Source organism: Myotis myotis, unplaced genomic scaffold (assembly GCF_014108235.1).
Source record: "Myotis myotis isolate mMyoMyo1 unplaced genomic scaffold, mMyoMyo1.p scaffold_m19_p_11, whole genome shotgun sequence".
Taxonomy (NCBI): domain Eukaryota; kingdom Metazoa; phylum Chordata; class Mammalia; order Chiroptera; family Vespertilionidae; genus Myotis; species Myotis myotis.
Window position 1 is genome coordinate 53,298,672 of NW_023416315.1, and position 22,495 is coordinate 53,321,166.

Below are 22,495 nucleotides of genomic sequence, written 5' to 3' on the forward strand. Positions count from 1 at the left end.
CCATCTCCGACATTTGTCAAGTGAGTGAACCTGGAAAACGAACAATATCCTAAAAGGAAACATTTCATTCCCCAGCGAGGGAAACAACTGGCCGAACACCTTTCAGACTTCCATTTAGATTCGCTTGAACAGGCCAGGCCCGTTCACGAGGAGGATACGCGCATCATTCTGAGAAGCCGGCTGTTCCTCCGCATGTTCCTGTCAAATTCTACCCGGCGGTGGCAGCCTCGGGGGTTCGCGTCTTAGTTTTATGACAGGGACGTTCGTTGTACAGGAAATAACAGGAGAATGGGCTTCCCCGTCCTCCTCCCTCCAGGATTTCAACTTCTCCTCGAACTCCGCTACGGAGTCCCTGTTGCGGAGCAGGCTTAGGACCGCGAGGAGCATGGAGCAGGAACCCGAAGCCATGGAAACGGCGGAAGGAAAGAAACCGCTGAGCGCCGCGGCGCGCAGGACGCGAAGGAAGCCTCCCCAGGCGAGGGCGTGAGGGCGCTCCTCGGATTACGTCACGCACCCGGGATGACGTAACGGCGGTGACGCGCGGGTGACGCCAACGCCGCGGCGCCTTCTAATGGTCTCCGCCCCCTTCCCCCGCCCCCCGCCTAGCGTCCTTCCCCCAATCCCCTCAGGCTCCGCTGCGTTGGGGGCCGCGGGCCGGTTCCTGAGGTGGCCCAGCGCCCTCCCGCCGCCGGCGCCGCCCGGCCGTCGCCCCCGCCGCCCCCCGCCTCCGCCTCCCCCCCCCCCCCGCCCTCCGCCTCCCTTCCCCCTCCCCGCCCAGCAGCGGTCGCTGGAGCCCCGGCTCTCGGTTATAAGATGGCGGCGCTGAGCGGCGACGGCGGCGCGGAGCAGGGCCAGGCTCTGTTCAACGGGGACATGGAGCCCGAGGCCGGCGCCGGCGCCGCGGCCTCTTCGGCTGCGGACCCCGCCATCCCCGAGGAGGTGAGTGCCGGCGCCCCCTGCACCCTTCCCGTCTCGGCTCGGCCGGCGGGTGTTTATTTGGGGGGAAGAGGTGGCGCTGGGGGCTCCGGCGCCCTCAGCCACCCTCTCCTTGGGGCTCTGCGGGTGGGAGGTGCGTCTCCCCCCGGCCCCTCTCCGTCCTGCAGCTCCTCGCTATGTAAACACACACGATGGCCCGGGGGGGGGGGTTTCCCTGGCCCGCACCCCCGCCGGGGGGTTCGGGGAGCGGTGGTGGAGCAGGAGGCTCTCCGTAGGGGGCGAGTCTCAGGGTTGGTCCTAGGTCACGGCTGGCTGGAGGGAGCCAGGCGCGCATCCCCGAGACGTTTTCGTTATTCCGGGCGGGGGGCGCGGGGGGCGGCGGCATCCCGGCGGCAGATGTGGGCTCGGAGCCGGGCCGGGCGTCCAGCCCCAGGTACCGTGGTGTCGGTCATGATGACAGGGTCCTGGGGATGATGGGGCGCATCCCGCCCTCACTGCTCTCGCGGACAGTCCCCCTTTCCAGGCCGCTGCCCTCCCTTCTACTTCTCTACTTTTGGGGGGGGGATGTCTCTTCATCGGTTTTACCCAGCGGCTGGTTTTGCTTTACTCTGTACTTTTTCCAACCTCAACCCCCACTTGCCACACTCCCTTTCTTCCCGGGCTCAGGACCCTGCGTTCCGAAGGTTGGTCGGGGCTCCCGCGCCCCATCCCCACCTGCCGGCCCGCCCGCCCGCCTGCTGACCTCAGCTCCTATCTGCTGAAGACTACTTTCTGCACTGCTCTGTCCCCTGGTCCTCTTGGGGCCCTTGGCTGCATCCCACGGCTCCCCGACTTCATTCCCCGGCTCCCCGGCATTGTTACCCATTGTTCGCTCCACCAATCCTTCTGAACGCTTTGGAGCTGCTTACCTTCTGAATCCTGAAGCTGTCAAGATTCCATCAGGTTTCACTTGCACTGCCGGCACTTTGTGGTGGTTCTTCCATTGTCCATTCACACCTCTCTATTTATTCCTACCGGTTTTTTAAAAATAGGTTTGATTGCCTTCCTTCTGTTGTCCTTCCTTCTGTCCCAGTTTTTTTCTTTCACTTTTTGCTTTTTAGCCATGGCTTCTCTCAGCCTCTTTTGTTTTTTGTGGGGTTTTTTTTTGTTGCATTATTCAGCTTATCACCTTGTCAAATGAGTTTATTTACATTGTGTTTTTTATTACATAAAATTTATCGTATTTCGTATTTGGCATTTTATTACATAAAATAACACACTTCATTATACTTACAAATAATGAGATAATCTATGGTTTAACAACTTCGCTTTACAGTTCTTGCTTGATCAGATAGCGGCTTATGCCAGTTGACTGTGCTCAAAGTTCTCTTTCCTTCCTGCTAGTTACATTTTGTTTCCCAATTCTCATAACGTTTCATTCTTTCTTCTGTCTATGCAATTCTTTTTCCTGCTTCATCATCTTTACTTTGTAAATTCATTTGCTGTGCTTGCTCTAATTAGTATCGGTTTGTTCACAATGTTTGTTTTTCATCCTCTTATACCACCTCCATCTATGCCCATGATGTGTTCTGTACCATCTTTTGATCTACTCTAAATTGTCTCATATATTCTTCTTTCTTAACAAAATTACACCATTTTCCACTTTACAGTTTGCATTTTTGCTCAGCTTGGTTTCCTCTTGAATTCTAAGGATAGAGTTCTTCCCTTCTTCCATTTACTAGTTTATTCTGTTTTCCTTGTCCCCAGTTGCCATTCATTTTGCCTTGTTTCCTGGCTTTTGGTACTTAACTTGCTGAAGTTTCCTCTTGTCTTCCCCACACCTCCACATTCCTTCTTATTTATAAACAGCTTTGTTCCGTTGACATGGAAATTTATTTTTAGGATACATTGTTTTTAATGGATAAATACTAGGGGTCACATCTGCTGTCTATTTTTTCCATGAATCGGATATGCCTTTGTCTTGCCAGGCACAGGTGCCTCTAGGCTTGCTTTACTCTATAGATCACGTATGGTTTTGTTAAATTGCATCTAGAAGAGTAGATAAATTAGTGTGTATGGCTCCTGAAATTGTAATTTTCTGATTATAGTATTGTTTACTGAGAATTTTGTTTCAGAGTTATTAGAATAGTTTGCAATGATATAGAGGAGGTGTTTGTAAAGTAGAATCTCTGTTATCCTATTTGAAAGGGCCAGATTGTTTGAACTCCACCCTCTGAAGATTCTGATTAGGTGAGAGCTAGGGCATGAGTTTCTGCATTTGCACACTTCCTAGGCAGTTCTCATGAATCAATGCTTGAGTACCTCTAGGCCAGTTGGATTTAAGTTTAAATTGCTAATAATTGGAAAGCATATTCATATCTCCTGAAATCTTAAGGATACTTGAACAGATTTTAATTTGTGGCCCTGACCAGGTAGCTCAGTTGGTTAGAGCATCATCCAGATATGCCAACGTTTTGGGTTTGATCCCCGGTCAGGGCACATACAAGAAACAACCAATGAATGCATAAATAAGTAGAATAACTAATTTTAATTAGTTAAAAGTGTTTCCCTCTGCCTTCTTCATCCAGGTTTTAATGTTTAGTAATGAATAGTAGTTTTTCCTTTATACTTTTTTTATAAGAGCTGATAATAAATGTATTTGATGGGGAGAGGGATAAGTGATTCAAAATGGGTCTTTTTAAAATATAAATTTCAATGTCATGGTGGTAGAATACATTTTTCCAAGAAATAATTTTAAATTTGAAGTTGGTATTAATTCAGTGGAAGCTGAAATGTACAATGGATTTTTGAACTGCCTTCTTTATATTCACTTAAAGAGATATCGTCTAATTGTCACGTGCATGGAAATAAATTAAAAATTGTGCTTGTGTAAAATGACATGCTTTATTCTAAAGATTTACCTTACCTGACAGTGAAATATGTTTTTTAAAAAATGTTTCTCACAGAAATTTCAGCTGCACTAAAACATTTCTAATTATGGACAGAAAGCGCATTCATTTTTGAAAAATTAGAGAGCTCTAAGTACAAAAAGTAAACAAAATCATCTGTTATCTTGTCACTAAGATATAATTATATAAACATTTTGATGTACGTATATCCATAAACTCATCTTATGCTTTTACTAGAGGCCCAATGCACGAAATTCGTGCAAGGGGCTCGGCCCTCAAAGCTGTGGTGGCAGCCCCAGCTTTGTCCAGAAGGTCATTCGGCTGTCCGGTCTAATTAGCATATTACACTTTTATTATTATAGATAATACAATACAATGTATGTGGTTTTGTAATATTTTTAACTTAACTATATCGCAAAATATTTTACCTATCATTAGATATACTGCAATTTTTAAACTAAACATGTTTTTGACATTAGGTTGTTTCTAATTATTTTACTCTTTTATCAAACATCTTAAACATAAAATTATGTTGGGAATTGAACAAATTGCATGTCCTATATTGAATTGAACAAATTGCATGTCCTGTATTTGTAAGTATTACTTTGTAGATGCTCAAAATAGAATATTCTAGTAAGTGACATACGCTTGTTAAATATTTATCCAATGAATATGCTTCTACTTTTGGCATTAAACATTTACTTCTGACCACTTATATTCCCCTGATACTACTTTCTGTGACCATATGGTATAAGATGGGACAATATGACCATATGGTATAGTAAATACATTGAAAAATGCATTGTAACTAGGTATGATATTCATTAACTCTTTTTGTGCTGTGCATCTGTAGAAGGGAGCATCTTACAATCACGTTACAATTAAAATTGTATTGTTTTTAAGATCTCTTATTGATGATCTTAGTTAAGCTGTGTAATTATAATCATTGACTAAGCAGTATTCTGAGATAGACTCTCCTTTTATAATGAGGTCCACTCATTATAGTTAAAACACATTTTTATGAACCAGGCAGACTGGGGTGGATTACATCATACTCTTAATAAATGGAAGTCCCACTAAGGTATGTGCTTCTGCAGTTCTGGCTATTGCTGTTAATACTTGTCTGGATATATTTGAAGGTGGACAAAACATGCCTGTTAGGCAAAACCAGAAAATAGCTGTGTGTCTTTGGTATTTCTTGTGTTCCCTTTCTTTATTCTTTCTCATTTAATGAGCTCCCTCCTTTAGTCATCCACTCACCTCTTCTGATATCACTTACTTATATATGCTGGATGTTAAAGGATTTGATTGTTAGTAAACAGATAAGAAAGGAACATTGTGGTGGGTGCTTGAATCCCTGAATGTAGTAAACCTGAGAGCAAACTTGATTTAGTTGTATCTGGATAATAGGCCAGAAAAATTGTCCTAGGATTACAGGCTACAGAGGTCTGACTTTTTAAAAATTCCCTGTTCCTTGCTTTCCTAATTAGGATTAATTAGGCTCCCATCATAACAACTGGAAACCTATATTCTATGAGTAATGGGGAAGAGAGGGAAGGAATCAGGTTACATTGTTTTGTTTTTTAAAGCATTTTCTAAGACTGTGCTTACCTTGTTCCTTTTTCTCCAATCATAAAGTTGTTTGTTTACTCCTTTAGAATTGCAAAAGTGCATTTTGTGTCCTTTGACATCTTGATATTAATTTAGCTGAATACTTAGTGAACATTTTTTGTCATAATCCCCTTGTTTTTTGAAATCCACCTATGTTCCCATGCTTCCTATATATCTGCTTCAAATTGCCATTAAAATAAGCCTTACTGGATTTTGTATTCCTCTGAAGTTGAATTGTTTCAAGTCCTTTACTCAGTCTCTTTGTCTATTTTACGTGTAAAATCAGGATCAGCAATAGTTATAGAACGTCTGAATTCAAAATAGGTGAGCCTGTTTAGAAGCTTTCTGTTTTTTGGGTATTTTGTTTTTTTAGTTTATTTTTAGGTGAAACATTATAGTATTAATGTTAATACTATAAGAACCAAAAAGTTAGCCTCGTTTGTTCCATTTCTTCCTTAAATATTTGGTGGAGAATTAACATTCTGGGAGATAGTTTTTCCTTTTCAGTTTCTTTTACCTACCAATCTAATTTATTGTCATACATAATTAGCATGGTATTCAGAAGAAACTCTTAATCTAACTTCCACACTAATATTAAGCAATTATTTTTTTCTCCCCTCTACCCTCTGAGATTATTTTGGTTTCCATGTTTTCTCTTGGGCTTAAAAAACTATTATTCTTGTTCCTTCCCATATTAAGACTACGCATATAGAAAGAGAAATTGATGCCCAGTAACATTACATTCCTTTATGGGTCCTGGGAAAGCCCTCGATACAGAATATAAAAATCACTTTGAACTCAATTAACTTTATATCTCCAGAAGCTCTGGTCATGATTTTCACTTAAGGACTAAAAAAACAAAAAATCAGGAAATGTGTTCATAGAGCATGAGTCTCAAATACCTGATCAATACAGGGTCATGTGACAATTGGGAAGTAGACTTCTGTTCATGTTGTAAGGAGTTTTATTCCAGTTGTATTTGGCTACCTTGCTAATTTTGAAACTGCATTTCCAGGGAGAGAAAAACATAACATTTTGGCAGTCTATTTTCAACTGTTGTTCCAAAATTAATGTGTGTATGTGTTTAAGTATTCATCTCCTTATTGTAAAAGATGCTTTAATTGTGTTTAAATGGAGAAATACTCTACTCTTGTTTCATATTTTTTCTTGCACTAAATATATAACTTTTAAATTAATAAGACCAGAAAAATTTGACTTTCTATTTTTAAGATGCTTTGAATTAGTCACTTACTTACCTTTGAGTATTTTGAAAGTTTAAAATACCACCAGGGGTTGTTCTTCCATTGGCCTAGGACTTTTAAACTGTATTTTCTACATTTCTTTTGCAAAGTAAATTTCTGTTTGGGCTTATAGATGTACTTTAAAAGTTAAAGGGAATTAATAGCTTCAGCTACATTGTAAATACTAGTTATTAGAACCTATATTTTTGTATTGTCAACTTGGGTCTAACCCAGGGGTGGGCAAACTTTTTGACTTGAGGGCCACAATGGATTCTTAAACTGGACCGGAGGGAGGGCCGGAACAAAAGCATGGATGGAGTGTTTGTGTGAACTAATATAAATTCAAAGTAAACATCATTACATAAAAGGGTACGGTCTTTTTTTTTTTTAGTTTTATTCATTTCAAATGGGCCAGATCCGACCCGCCGGCCGTAGTTTGCCCACGGCTGGTCTAACCCCTTTTCCTCTGTTTTAAAGTTTATATTTTCTACTTAGAAGTCTCTCTGTAGATTGGGGGGGGGGGGGGGGGGGGCGGAGTCTTAAGTAGGTATGATTATTTTTTATAGAGATTAGCATGATTTCTGATAATGTATAAATTTAATTCTCACTCATAAAAACATGCTATCTTTTCCGTAAATACCAAACAATTATTGCCTTTATACCTTTTTTTTTTACTATAAAAAGATAAAGTGCTATTGTTAATTATTCCTAAATAACCCGAAATTGCTTTTTTACACATCATATAACTATTTCTATGGGAATAGTGTCAGAACTTCAAGTAGGAAAGAGATTATGATTCAGTATAATCCTTACATTCCTGTTCTCCAACCACTGAAAGTGTTCATTTCTTCTTAGTTTTTACATGCTTGCTTTGTATATTTAAAATATTCCACCCATTACTGTACTTCTCATATTAACAGTAAGTTACACAATCTCAAGTTAAGTTTTACTATACATGAGAATTTAATTCAGTATAACTTTTTGATAACTCTCTATTGCAGATGATTTTTCTACTACTGAGTTTGGCACTTAAAGTCTCTATATGTACAGTAGTATCCCTTATCTTAAGGGGATACATTCTAAGAACCCCAGTGGATGTGAAACTGAGGATAGTCCTGAACTCTATATATAGCATTTTTAAATGTTTTCTTTTTATCATTCCTCCTCTGAGGATTTTTTTCTATTGATTTTTTTTTTTGAGAGTGGAAGGAAGAGAGGGGAAAGGGGCGGTGGGAGGGGGAGAGAGAGAGAGAGAGAGAGAGAGAGAGAGAGAGAGAGAGAGAGAGAGAGAGAGAGAAAGAGAGAGAAACAGTTCGAGAAACACATTGGTTGCCTCCCCCATTCACCCTGACCAGGGCTGGGGATTGAGCCTTCAGCCCAGGCACATGACCTTGACAGGGAATTGAACCCGAGAGAGATCCTTTGGTATGCGGGTCAACACTCTAACCACTGGGAATCACTGGCCAGGGCAGTATTTTTTTTTCTAGACATACATATATTTTCACTTAAAGGAAGCACTTTACAGCTTCTCTTAGGCATACTTGAATTGCCAGCATCACAACTTTTGTACTTTGGGCCCATAATTAAGTAAAATAAAGCTTTCTTGAACACAGCACTACCATACCACAACAGTGAATCTGTTAACCAAGATGGCTAGTAAGTGACTGAGTGGCAGGGAGCATATACAGCATGGGTACAGTGGACAAAGAGATGATTCACGTCCTTCCCTGGACAGAGAGGATGGTGTGAGGTTTCATCACTCTATTCAGATTAGCACTCAACTTAAAACTTATGAATAGTTTATTTCTGGAATTTTTCATTTAATATTTTAGGATTAGACTTGACCGCGGGTAACTGAAACCACGGATAAGGGGGGGCTACTGTATGTGTTGCCATCTCAACAAGTTAGAGAAGAGACATGGTCCGCTGAATAGTTGCAAACGGTGCTTTGGAAAAATTCATCATAAAACCCGAAGCAAATCAAATGTGATAAGGAGCATCTATTTTTTTTAAAATCAAGTTTTATAATTACTACCGTTGAAATTTTGAAAGCTCTCCCTCTGAGATTGGGAGAAATAAGGTCGTTCATTAAAACTGCTCCTAGTTAAAGTTGTAGTAGAGGTCCTGACCTTCACTGAGTTAAGAAAAAGAAAATTTAAAAACACAAGAATTGCCCTAACTGGTTTGGCTCAGTGGATAGAACGTCAGCCTGCGGACTGAAGGGTCCCAGGTTCGATTCCTGTCAAGGGCATGTACCTTGGTTGCAGGCACATCCCCAGTGGGAGGTGTGCAGGAGGCAGCTAATCGGTGTTTCTCTCTCATCGATGTTTCTAACTCTCTATCCCTCGCCCTTCCTCTCTGTAAAAAATCAATAAAATATATTAAAAAACAAAACAAAACATAAGAATTGGCCCTAGCTGGTTTGGCTCAGTGGATAGAACATCGGCCTGTGGATTGAAGGGTCCCAGGTTTGATTCCGGTCAAGGGCCATGTACTTGGTTGCAGGCTCCTCCCTGGCCTGGGCCCTGGTTGGGGCACGCAGGAGTCAACCAATTGATGTGTTTCTCTCACATCCATATTTCTCTTTGTCTTTCCCTCTCCCACTTTTTCTAAAATTCAATGGAAAAATATCCTTGATTGAGGATTTAAAAAATAATAATAAATAAATAAAAACATAAGAATTGGAAAGAGAAATAAAACTATCATCATTCATAGACTACATAATTGTGTATTTAAAATTTTTTTTAAATATCTACAAGTTATAAACAATGAGTTGCACAAGAAACTATATTCTAACAACAGACAGGAAGGAAAATCTAAAACAGTACATTTCACAATAGCATACCCAGGAATAGGTCTAAAAAATGACGTAAGATTTCTAAAAGTCTTATTGAAATGAATTATTATATATAGTTCAATAAAAATACCATGTGCATGGATTGATAGACAATATTGTATAGATACTATTCTCCCCAAAGGGATTTATATATTTAATATAACCCCAATCTAAACCTTAGTAAGGTTTGTTTGGTTTGTTTGTCTTGTTTTGTTTCGGTGGGACTTAAAATTTTTAAAATTCTGTGGAAAATCAGTAAAGGGTTAGGGTAGCCAAGACCACTCCCAAAGAAGACAGTATGGGAGGACATACTTCACCACTTGTTAAGACTCATTGCAATGTAATTACGACACTGTCATGAGTAGTCTAGTGATGGATGGGAAAGAAGAAAACCTATAGTTGGTAGGTTACTTGATGTATGATAAGATACATGCTAGAAATTAGAAAAGTATGCTCTTTTCAATAAATGGTGCTGGAAAATTTAGGAAAAATTAATTTGGATTTTTACCCTGCAATATTCACAAATTCTGGGTAGATTAAATGCCTGGGTATGAAATGCAAAACTATAAAACTTTTAGAAGATAACATGAGAATATATTTTTATTTCCTGATTCTCCCTTCCATCAAAGGTGGATACAGTTTAGGTTTTATCAGTTAGATGAATTCCCACAATTTGGAAGACAAAAGGACAGGAAGCTTTCTTTTTACTGCCTTTTGTCTGGTTAGCTAAGTTGTAAGATCTTAGTGAGTGGAAGCAGTTGAGGTGACTGGACTGAGCATTCCAGTGTTTAATTCCAGCTTCATGGATCTTTAGAGGCAGTAGTGCCAGCAGCTTTTGGACCTCTGATTTCCAGGGTATCCTTTATTTCTATAATGTAGTGGCTACTCCCGATTTCCCATCCTTCCATATTTTGAATGATAAGTGTCTTAGTCCTTGTATTAAATGCTTTTCTGGTTTGAAATATCTAAAATGTTATTTTTTTCTTTTTGCATTGGGTCCTGATTAATACTTTTTAATTGGCTCAAAGAATCACTTAATGTTTAATTCTTTTGTTTTTAAAAAATTGTGGTAAAATATACATAACAAAAATTTATCATTTTAACCATTCATAAATGTACAATTCAGTGGCATTAAATATATTCAAAATGTAATATCATCACTATCAAAATCCAAAATTTTTTCAACACCCCCAACAAGAATTCTACCTTTTGAAAAACAATTCCTTCTTTCTCCCTTGTCCAGCCCCTGGTAATCTCTATTCTACTTTTTGTGTTTATGGATTTGTCTATTCTTGGTACCTCCTGTAAGTGAAATCATACAATATTTGTCATTCTGTGTCTGGTATATTTCACTAAGCTTAATGTTTTCAAGGCCCATCTGTGTTGTGAAATATATCAGAATAACCACCAAACTGTTTTCCTACCAGCATTCCATTTACATTCTTACCAGCAATACATGTGAATTCCAGTTTCTCCTCATCCATAACAACACTTTTTTAATGATAGCTATTTTAACGGGCATGAATTGGCATCTCATTGTGAGTTTTGTATTAGGTTATTTTTTTCTTAGTGTTCCTCAAAAATGTATATAGAATCTAAAATCTAAATAAATAGAATTACCACATGACCCAACAATTCCACTCTCAGGAATATATCCAAAAGAATGAAAACAGAGACAATTAGATACTTGTATGCTGCAGTGTTCATTGCAGCATTATTCACAATAGCCCAAAGTTGGAAAAAACCCAAGTGCCTATCAACAGATGAATATATTTAAAAATACAGTATCTGCATAACAGTGGATTGCTTTTCAGTCATAAAAGGAATGAAGTTCTGATACATCATATAAATTAGGTAAGCCTTGCCCAACTGGTGTGACTTAGTGGTTGAGTGTCGACCTATGAACCAGGAGATGAGAGTTCGATTCCCAGTCAGGGCACATGCCCAGATTGCAGGCTTGATCCCCAGTGGAGGGCATGCAGGAGGCAGCTGATCAGTGATTCTCTCTCATCATTGATGTTTCTATCCCTTTCCCTTCCTCTCTGAAATCAATAAAAATATATTTAAAAAAATAAAATAAAATGGGTAAGCCTTGAAAACATCATGGTAAGTGAAATAAGCCAGACACAACAGGACAAATATGACTCCACTTACATAAAATATCAGAATAGGCAAATTCATAAAGATAGAAAGTAGAATAGAAGTTACCAGGTCTGGGAAGGGGGGGATGGGTGTTATTGCTTAATGAGACAAGTCAGAATTTAGTGTCAAATGGAACCTAGTTTCACCTCTCACATAGTACAGAATTTCTCCAGCAGCATCCCTGACAAATGATTTAAGAATTCAGTTAGCCCTAGCCGGTTTGGCTCACTGGATAGAGCGTCGGCCTGCAGACTCAAGGGTCCCGGGTTCGATTCTGGTCAAGGGCATGTACCTTGGTTGTGGGCACATCCCCAGTAGGGAGTGTGCAGGAGGCAGCTGATAGATGTTTCTCTCTCATCGATGTTTCTAACTCTCTATCCCTCTCCCTTCCTCACTGTAAAAAATCAATAAAATATATTAAAAAAAAAAGAATTCAGTTAAATATCCTTAATAGTAAGGCATCTTGTTCCTTGTACCTCTACTGCTAACAAATAACTCTCTTACTGTGGAGCTCAGATATACCTTCTTGAACTACTGTCTCTAGGTTCTAACATCATCCTAGTTTAGTCCTCTGGAACAGCGCAGAACAATCTGTTCTTCCTTTTATCTCATATCCCACTCTCTCACTATTTGGCAAGCACACACACCTTTAGACCTTTCTTTGACACTGGTTACTTGCTGTTTGCCTTTAAATGTATCATAGTAATCCCATCCAAAAACAAAATACCTTCCCTGACTCTGGCATCCCCTTGAGCTTTTGTTTTCTCCTTCTGGTCACTTAATGCCTTTTCTTAAAGAAGTACTCACTCATGTCTTCTTGAAAGTCGGTCTTCTATTTCTTTTTACCCAATTGAATCTGTTCTTTCAAAGGCTACTATATGCCCTTAATAGTCAAGCTACTCTCTAAGCTAGAGTGTCCTGCATTTCCAGTTGTCTTGAGTATTTTACCTTAATGTCTCACTGATATCACAAAGTCAGAAAGTCCTAAACTAAATAGTTATCTTTCCCTTTAAATTATTTCTGCCCCTCTTCTTGTAATATTCTCCACTTACTCATCATTTCTACTTGAAACCTCAAGGCATCTCTGATTTTTCCTTTTGCCTTATTTTTTCTGTGCAGTCAGTGGAGCCATTGTGATTGGGATTAGTGCCCTTATAAAAGACCTCAGAGAGCTGGCTTGTGCCTTCATGTAAAATTACAGCTAGAAAGCACCATCTATGAACCTCAAAGTGGGTCTTTACAAGACACCAAATCTGTGGGCACCTTGATCTTGGACTTCCCAGAACTGTGATAAATTTCTCTTGTTTATAAGCCACCCAGTTTACATATATATTAGGCTGAATGGACTATCACTACAGTTTTCCTGATGCCCAGTATACCATGTGACACAAATATTAGGCTTTTATAAAATGTGTGTCAAAAGGATAATTTTAGAGTTAGATGATAATGTATTTAAGCACTCAGCATATTATTGTACCCAACACATAGAAGGTATTCATTGTGTAAAGTTGAAAAATAATATTGAGCTCCTTTGTGCTAATTGTTTGCTAAGTGCTGTGATACAGAAATGACAGTCTTTGCCCTCAAGGAGCTTACAGTCTAGTGGTAGAAGCAGACCCATAAGTCACAAATTAAGGACAGTGTTATGTTTAAAAAAGTGTGCCACAGGTGCAGAGGAATCACAGAAGAGTACAAATTCAGAATAAGTGTAGGAGATGGAAGACAGAAAGACTTCCTAGAAAAGGAAATATGTAAACTGAATTCTAAATATTTAAGATGTATTTTAAAAACTTGTATAAGACCTTTATAAAGAAAATTAATTAGCCAGGCTGGTGTGGGTCAGTAGTTGATCATTGACCTATGAACCAGGAGGTCACCATTCAATTCCCGGTGGGGGCACGTGCCCTGGGCTTCATCCCCAGTAGGAGCATGCAGGAGGCAGCCAACCAGTGAATATCTCTCATCATTGATGTTTTGATCTCTCTCCCTTCCTCTCAATAAAAATAAAAAATATATGTATTTTTAAAAAATAAAAGTAATTAAACTTAGAGACATAAAGGAAAACCTAAATAAATGGTGTTACATACCATATACTAAGGATGGACTGGAAGAGTGAGTATGGTAAAATGCCAGTTTTTCTTAAACTGCTCAGTAGATTCATTGAAATCCAAATCCTTGTAGCTTTTTCTGTGGAACTTGACAACTTGATTAATAGTTCTATGGAAGTAGAAAGAGTTAAGAACTGCCATGATATTCTTAAAGAACAATAAGAAGGGGAGACGTCTTTAATCCATTTTTTTTTTTGTCAAGAAATTTGGATGCTTGCTATATGTGAGGCACTGCTGGGCCCTCGTTATTACCTTGGTGAATATGAGACATGACTCCCACCCAAAGATCATATTCAGATTCATTTCTAATGATATCTAGGGTTTTTAATAGACCACTTCATAAAATACCAGATGAGTACTGAGACTACCGACAAACTTAATTACTCTAATTTACTCTTAATTTCTGATTTTTATATTTAAATTTTTTCTTGGTTTTAATATTCTTTTTTATACTTTCTTTTATTAGTTTTGTAAATTTAACACTAGAAAGCCTAGAAATGGACAGGTTTTATTTTAAACTAGAGGCCCAGTGCATGAAATTCGTGCACGGGGAAGGGGGGGGGGCGCAAGGGGATTGTCCCTCAGCCCAGCATGCACCCTCTCTAATCTGGGGCCCCTCAGGGGATGTCCGACTGCTGGGTTAGGCCCTATCCTCACAATCCGGGACTGCTGTCTTCCAACCACTTGCCTGCCTGCCTGATTGCCCCTAACTGCTTCTGCCTGCCAGCCTGATCACCCCCTAACCACTCCCCTGCCAGCCTGATCAACGCCTAACTGCTCCCCTGCCAGCCCGATCACCCCCAACTGCCCTCCCCTGCCAGCCCGGTTGCCCCTAACTGCCCTCCCCTGCAGGTCTGGTTGCCCACAACTGTCCTCCCCTGCTAGCCATCTTGTGGTGGCCATCTTTGACCACATGGGGGTGGCCATCTTGTGTGAGGGCATGACAGTCAATTTGCATATTGCCTATTTATTATGTAGGATAGGTCTTTAAGATGTGAGTTGGATTATAGCCTGCCTTCCTTCCTTCCTTCCTTCCTTCCTTCCTTCCTTCCTTCCTTCCTCTGTTCCTCCCTCCCTCCCTTCCTCCCTCCTTCTGTCCCGCCCTTCCTCTCTCCCTCTTCCCCTCTCCCCTCTCCCCCTCCACCCCCTTCCACTCTAAAAATCAATGGTAAATATACTGATTGAAGATTAACAAAAAAAGAAAAGGGAAGATGAATAACAAACTGACAGTTAATACTAAATAGGTAGAGGTTGCTAATGAATTTTATATGCTTATATGGGGTTAGGTGGGTGAATACCTGGCAAGGTAGTCGGGAAAGGAAACGCTTGGAGCAGTTGCTTACCATATTAAAGAAATGACGTTGGACCACACCTCTTCGTTTGCATAATAATCAATTCTTAGTATATTGAAGATTAAACAGGAAAACAGCTTTTTTTTTTTTTTTTTTTTTAAGGGGCTTTAATGAGCTCAAGTCAGGCAAAGGTTTCTTTTAAAAAAATATTTTTTTATTCATTTCAGAGAAGAAGGGGGAGAAAGAGAGAAAGATGCGTGATAAGAGAGAATCATTGATCGGCTGCCTTCTGCACACTAGGGATCAAGCCTGCAACCCAGGCATGTGCCCTGACCAGGAATTGAACTATGGCCTCCTAGTTCATAGGTCCACTGAGCCATGCCGTCCGGGCAGGCAAGGATTTCTTAAGACTGAAAACATTAACCATACAAAAATCGTTAAATTTGACTACATTAAAAATATTAATTATTAATTCAATCTTCTGTTTATTAAGACCTTAAGAGGATAAAAAAGACAAGGCACAGAATAGAAGATATTTGCAATACACATGTATTAGTTACCTATTGCTGTGTAATAAATTATTCCAAAACTGAGCAGCTGAAAACAGTAAACATCAATCTCAGTTTCTGTGGGTCAGGAATCTGCGAGCAGCTTAGCTGGGTGGTTCTAGCTCAGGGTCTCTCATGAGGCTACAGTCAAGGTGTCTGCCAGGTCTGCAGTTATCTTATGGCTGGACTGAGAGGAACCTACTTCTGTGCTCTCTCATCTGGATGTGGCAGGTCTCAGAAGATCCACTGCCTATTTACTCACACAGCCACCTCACAGCATGGCTGCTGGCTTTTCCCATAGTAAAAGCTCCAGAAGGGGATGAGTGAGACTTCTTAAGATGGAAGCCACAGACTTTTTATAACTGAATCTTAGAAGTGACATACCATCACTTCTGCCATATTCTGTTCTAACTTGCTTCTTAAGAACACAATCAGTCCAGCCTACATTTAAGGGAAGAGGTTGTACAAGGACTTAGATACCAAGAGGTGAAGACCATTGAGGGCCATTTTAGAGGTTACCTACCACAACACAAAATGAATGGATGATTGGAATGAAAAATATACATAGAGAATTATGAATCCCTAACAAAGACAGAACACCAAATAGAAGGAAAAGGGCAAAAGCCCCGAACAGTCATTAGATTTAGAAAAAAAGAAAGAAATTTAAATTACCAATAAACATATGAAAACATGGTTAACCTCATTAACAATTATGGGAACAGAAATTAAAAGCACAAGAGACCATTTTGTATAGACGAAACTGGCAGAAATGAAACATCTGACAGTATCAAGCATTATTAAGAATATGAAACAATGGGAGCTCTTCCACTGCTGATAGTAGTGTAAATTGGAAAAACCACTTTGGAAAACAATAGGATGTTCTACAATCAGCAGTACCACTTCTAGACATTACCTTAGAGCAGCGGTTCTCAACCTGTGGGTCACGACCCCTTTGGGGGGTCAAACGACCCTTTCACAGGGGTTGCCTAAGACCATCGGAAAACATATATAATTACATATTGTTTTTGTGATTAATCACTATGCTTTAATTATGTTCAATTTGTAACAATGAAATTGGGAGTCACCACAACATGAAGAACTGTATTAAAAGGTCGCGGCATTAAGAAGGTTGAGAACCACTGCCTTAGAGTATTGGTGGTCAAATTTGAGTGTGCGTCAGAATCACTTGGAGGAGGGCTTATTAAAACAGACTGCTAGGACCCACCCCTCAATTTCGATTCACTAGGAATGGGGTGGAGCTTGACAGTTTGTATTTCTAACAATGTTCTAGGGCAGTGGTTCTCAACCCTCCTAATGCCGCAACCCTTTAATACAATTCCTCATGTTGTGGTGACCCCTAACCATAAAATTATTTTCGTTGCTACTTCATAACTGTAATTTTGCTACTGTTATGAATCGTAACGTAACTATCTGATATGCAGGATGTATTTTCATTGTTACAAATTGAACATAATTAAAGCATAGTGATTAATCACAAAAACAATATGTAATTATATATGTGTTTTCCGATGGTCTTAGGCGACCCCTGTGAAAGGGTCGTTCGACCCCCAAAGGAGTCGCGATCCACAGGTTGAGAACCACTGTTCTAGGGTGTGCTGGTGCTGCTGGTCCAGGAATCATACTTTGAGAACCGACCATTGCCCGAGAGCAGCAATTTTCAACCTGTGCTGCCAGAATTTTTAAAACATGCAATACCTGACTATTTAGTCAGGGACACTGACCTCTTTTGATTTTAACCTTTTGTATCTTATGTTCAGTTGTCATTCTTAGAAAGGAACTGGTTCCTATCATGAATCAGAAAATTACCAGTTCTTCCCTTCAGCAAAGTAGCTGCTTTTATATTATGTGGTTTCATCCCATAATATTTTGTTCCAGAGATGGGTGGGGAAAGGATGGCGATAGAGAGGTCTGGCTCTACTCTAAAAGCAAATGTCTAAACCAGCTAACAACTCCATAATATGTCATATTTGGGTCTTCGGTGATCCTGTTCTTTCCTACATCTCTACCTGTATACATCAGCAATTCTTGCTGCATACTAAATGCTGTGGCACAATATTTCACAAAACATATACAATGGGGTACTAACCACTCAAAGTATTCTTTCATAGATAGGTTCCATAGTTGACAATTGGGGAAATTATAAAAGTTCCTCACTGTTCAGTTTCTGAGTTCAGATAATGAGGGTACTGTGTTATCTCAATATTAATTTGATTTTCCATTTTGCATATCAAGAGATTTATCTAAAAAGTATCTGAATCTATTTGGTGAGCAAGAGATACCTGTACTTTATACCCCATCTTGGGATTTCATAATTGGGTGTGGTATATTAAAGAATGAGAGGAACTATAGTAAAAAAACAACTTACTTTTGTTTAAATTAGAATTTCCTAAACTTCCTTGACTATGAAACATTGCTTATGTACAATGTGTATTAACATGCTGTGAAGCATTTAAGAAAATGCTATTGTAATACCAAAATCTTGCATTTCCTAGGAATGCATTGGCTGAGTGCTTGCTTCTTCCCCTCTCCCTTCAGTTTTTTTCTGAATGAGGAGCCTGCCCCATTGGGAGGCTTCTGGAAATATTTTGATTGTCAAAAAGATTAGGAGATGATATTAGGCATTTAATGCCCACAGACCAAGGAACACAATGCACCTAAATTACTGCACAGCAAAGAATTGCCTCACCCCAAATATCATTTATATATCCCTTTGAGGACACTGTACTCATCCTTTAGAACTCAGTTCTGGTTATCTTTCCAAGAAACTTTCTTTAACTACTTTTCCTGCCCTCCCCCTCTTCCCCACCTTGATCATACCTACTTGGTGCTCTTACAACATTTTATGCACATATTGATTATTTGAACTGACCACATTGCAGTAGTTATGATTATGTACTTCTACCTTACTGTGAGCTCAGATCTTTGAGAGAAGAGACATTCACATAGTGGGATTTGGTAAATTTGGCTGAATAAAAGCATATCTATCATCACATATTTAAAAAATAGTTGCTTTTGAACATAGAAATCATTTATTGATCCACAAAAATGTTTTACAGAAATAATGTGCCACTTAATTTTATAATTATTCAAGATAATGAACTGTTTTAGCTCACTTTTTGAGTATGTTAGTTTATTAATTATGTACTTCATGCCAGACACTGAGAATCCCATTTGATTCTCAGATCAACTCTATGTAGTTTGTATTCAAATAATAGGAATATGTCAAGCTAACTCTGTTTTAAAGATGAAGAAGCTGACACTTGGGGGTTAAGTAACTTGCCCAAGGTTACAGAGCTTAATAAGTGACAGAGCTGGAATTCTGATTTTAAAGCCTGTACTCTTAACTACTTTGCTGTATCATAAATCTTCACAAGAGCCCTAAGAGTTAGGTATTGTAATCCCCCTTTTGTAAATAGGTTTAGAAAAGTTATGCAGTTGGCACGCTGCTTAAGTGAAAGATCTGGGCTTTGAACCCAGACATTGTGACTCTGGAAGCCATGCTCTTGACCACCATGTGATCAGAGCCTCTCTATGTCCTGTTATATAATGTGCAGCTCCTGTTTTCGTGAGGTTGTTAACCACAATTGACAGCTGGTGTTGTTCCCTTTATACCTTTGGCACCTTCAAGTTGTTTTTCTGCTAATGGTTTTAAATCTGGATTATCTGTTTAATATCTTGAGCAGTGCTTGTCCTAGAGCAGCCGTGGGCAAACTACGGCCCGCGGGCTGGATCCGGCCCGTTTGAAATGAATAAAACTAAAAAAAAACAAAGACCGTACCCTTTTATGTAATGATGTTTACTTTGAATTTATATTAGTTCACACAAACACTCCATCCATGCTTTTGTTCCAGCCCTCCAGTCCAGTTTAAGAACCCATTGTGGCCCTCGAGTCAAAAAGTTTGCCCACCCCTGTCCTAGAGAATAAAATGTTTTTTATGAGGTTTTTTTCTTTTATCTAGGATTATAAATTTTTATAAACTCCACATGTATGAGTGTACTGATATCTCTTTGTTAACTTTTGTTGTTTGAATCTGTAGTCTCCAGACTTAAAAAATTTTGTACTCTATCAGGAAAAGTTTGAACTCATGGCCATTATTACTGTATGTTTTATTTACAAATTATATGTGTACTACTGTACAAAATGAAACAAGAGTTGTGATGGCGTTGTCTCTAGCTAATATCTCAGGCCATACACCCCTAAGGGCAAGGTTCATCATTAACAATAGTGGAGCAGATCCATATTTTGAATAATCTGGATAATTTTTAAAAAGTGGCCAGTTTCTTGATAGGAATGATTAGGTCAGTATTTCTCAACCTAGGTACTGTGACATTTTGTCCTGGATAATTCTTGGTTTTGGGGGGCCGTCCTGTGCATTGCAGGATGTTTGCCAACATCCCTGGCCTCTACTTACTAGGTGCCAATAGTTCCCCCCCTTCAATTGTGACAATCAAAAAATGTCTCCAGCCCTAACTGGTTTGGCTCAGTGGATAGAGCATCGACCTGCGGACTGAAGGGTCTCAAGTTCGATTCCAGTCAAGGGCATGTACCTAGGTTGCAGACACATCCCCAGTCGGAGGTGTGCAGGAGGCAGCTGATCGATGTTTCTCTCTCATCAGTGTTTCTAGTTCTCTATCCCTCTCCCTTCCTCTCTCTGTAAAAAATCAGTAAAATACATATTTTAAAAAAAATGTCTCCAGATGCTGCCAAATGTCTCCTGGGGGCAAAATCACCTGTGGTTGAGAATCACTGGATTAGATCATTCTTTTTATCCTATATTGTGGCTGACAAATAGCTTGTACTAGGACAGTGATGGCGAACCTATGACACGTGTGTCAGAGGTGACACGTATGTCAGAGGTGACACGCGAACTCATTTTTTTGGTTGATTTTTCTTTGTTAAATGGCATTTAAATATATAAAATAAATATCAAAAATATGTCTTTGTTTTACTATGGTTGCAAATATCAAAAAATTTCTATATGTGACACTGCACCAGAGTTAAGTTAGGGTTTTTCAAAATGCTGACATGCCGAGCTCAAAAGGTTTGCCATCACTGTTAGGAGTAGGCAAAGTGTCAGTTTTGACATTCTTTTTCTATCAGCAGGAGTGTTATCTTCAATATGAGGTTTGAAGTTTGTTTGTAGGAATTCTTTTTAAGCCACTTGTCTATTTTGAAAAGTTTACTTTAGTTAACTAGATAATATAATCCATACATTTACTTAGTATTTGTAAGCTGTAGCATGTCACAATAAGATGAACGTGCAAGAAGAGTGAGAACCCCACCATCAAGTGCTCGCAAGTGTGGAATGTTCAGTCTTCAATATACCTTTTGACCATCGTAACTTACTGATATGAACCCTAGGTGAGGGTGCCTCTGTAAATATTTAACATGAAAAATCTGGGTTTTTTTTGTAACGTCTAGATTAATACATTACTAAATAATGTAATCTGCCTACAATCCCAATAAAGAGTCTCCTGTGTGCCCTCATAGGTGTGTGGAACCTATTTTGTAAACCATGGGTTTGGTCATCGCATTGTAACTTGTTCAGTTTTTGTCATTGCATCCATAGTACTCAAAGGTGAAACTAAAGTAAGTTCTCTTACTGACTTCCACTTAACCAGCTGATCAGGTTAACTGGTATTGCCCATTTAAAAAATATTTGATGCCAAATTAGGTGTGAGTCATATTTAAAGGAAGATCACTGGCCCTATATCAAAGATTGGAGAATGAATGTTCATTTTTACAGTTTTAAGTTAAAATTAAATGTTTAAGGTTTTACCATTACTTAGGATTTCTCTTTTTTAGAATGACCATTTATATTCTCAGAACTTAGCTTCCTCCTTGCTACCTTACAGGGTCATTGTGAAGGCATTAAATCTATCAATATTAATTCAGACTCTCATTACTTTTTGTCTATAATTATAGCATGCTTTCAATGGGACTCTCACATCATAAAATAAATGTCTAATCAGATCAAAAGCCATGTATAACACAAGAACTACAAATTTTAAAAATTACTGTATGTGCTGGCTTAAATGTGGTTTGTGCAATCAGGAGTGTACAGTAAATACATTATCAAAATAAATATATATGTACACACACACACATTCTGAGTTGTGATTATGTGCCCAAAGAAAAAATATAGGATGCAGTTTAGTGATTATCTAATATAGATTGGGAGGAGGGTGATCAGGGGAGGCCACTCTGAGGAAGTGAGATTTAAAGATCTCTTCTGTCTGAAGAAGCTGTGCTAGTTTACAAAAAGTGCCAGGCCAAGTTTTTTCCAGGAAGAAGGAATAATGTGTAAAGGCTTTGCTGGAAGGCCATTGTGCTTAAATGTACTAAGAGATGGAGAGAATAGTGCCAGATGAGGCAGGAGGTAGGCAAGCGCAAAATGTATTCTGTGCTAAGAAGTTTAGGGTTTGTTTGTTTGTTTGTTTTGGAATCATTGGGGAGCAATAAAGGGTTTAAACAGTGAGAGTGATGTGATCCGATTTGTGTTTTGGGAATTTTACTCTTAACTGTAGAGAATGGATGAGAGAGGAATGGGAGTAGGGCAAAAGAAGTGGGAAAACCAGTTAGGAGACCTTTGTAAGTAGTAGTTTAGGGACAAAGGTAATAGTATAGTCTAGAGCAGTGGTTCTCAACCTTCCTAATGCTGCAACCCTTTAATATAGTTTCTCATGTTGCGGTGACCCCCAACCATAAAATTATTTTCGTTGCTACTTCATAACTGTAATTTTGCTACTGTTATGAATCGTAATGTAAATATCTGATATGCAGGATGTATTTTCATTATTACAAATTGAACATAATTAAAGCATAGTGATTAATCACAAAAACAATATGTAATTATATATATGTTTTCCGA

The 22,495-nt window shown here is 39.2% G+C and overlaps 1 protein-coding gene across 4 annotated transcripts in view; it reads left to right on the forward strand.

Moving 5' to 3' along the window:
* Positions 1–756: 756 nt before the first annotated feature.
* BRAF (B-Raf proto-oncogene, serine/threonine kinase) overlaps positions 757–22,495 on the forward strand; it is a 147,497-nt gene continuing 125,758 nt past the window's right edge. For all 4 annotated transcript variants that reach the window (XM_036328536.1, XM_036328537.1, XM_036328538.1 and 1 more), the window contains exon 1: positions 757–939. In XM_036328536.1, the coding sequence (XP_036184429.1) occupies positions 814–939 (126 nt within the window). In that variant the 5' untranslated portion in view covers positions 757–813. The remainder of the gene's footprint in view (positions 940–22,495) is intronic.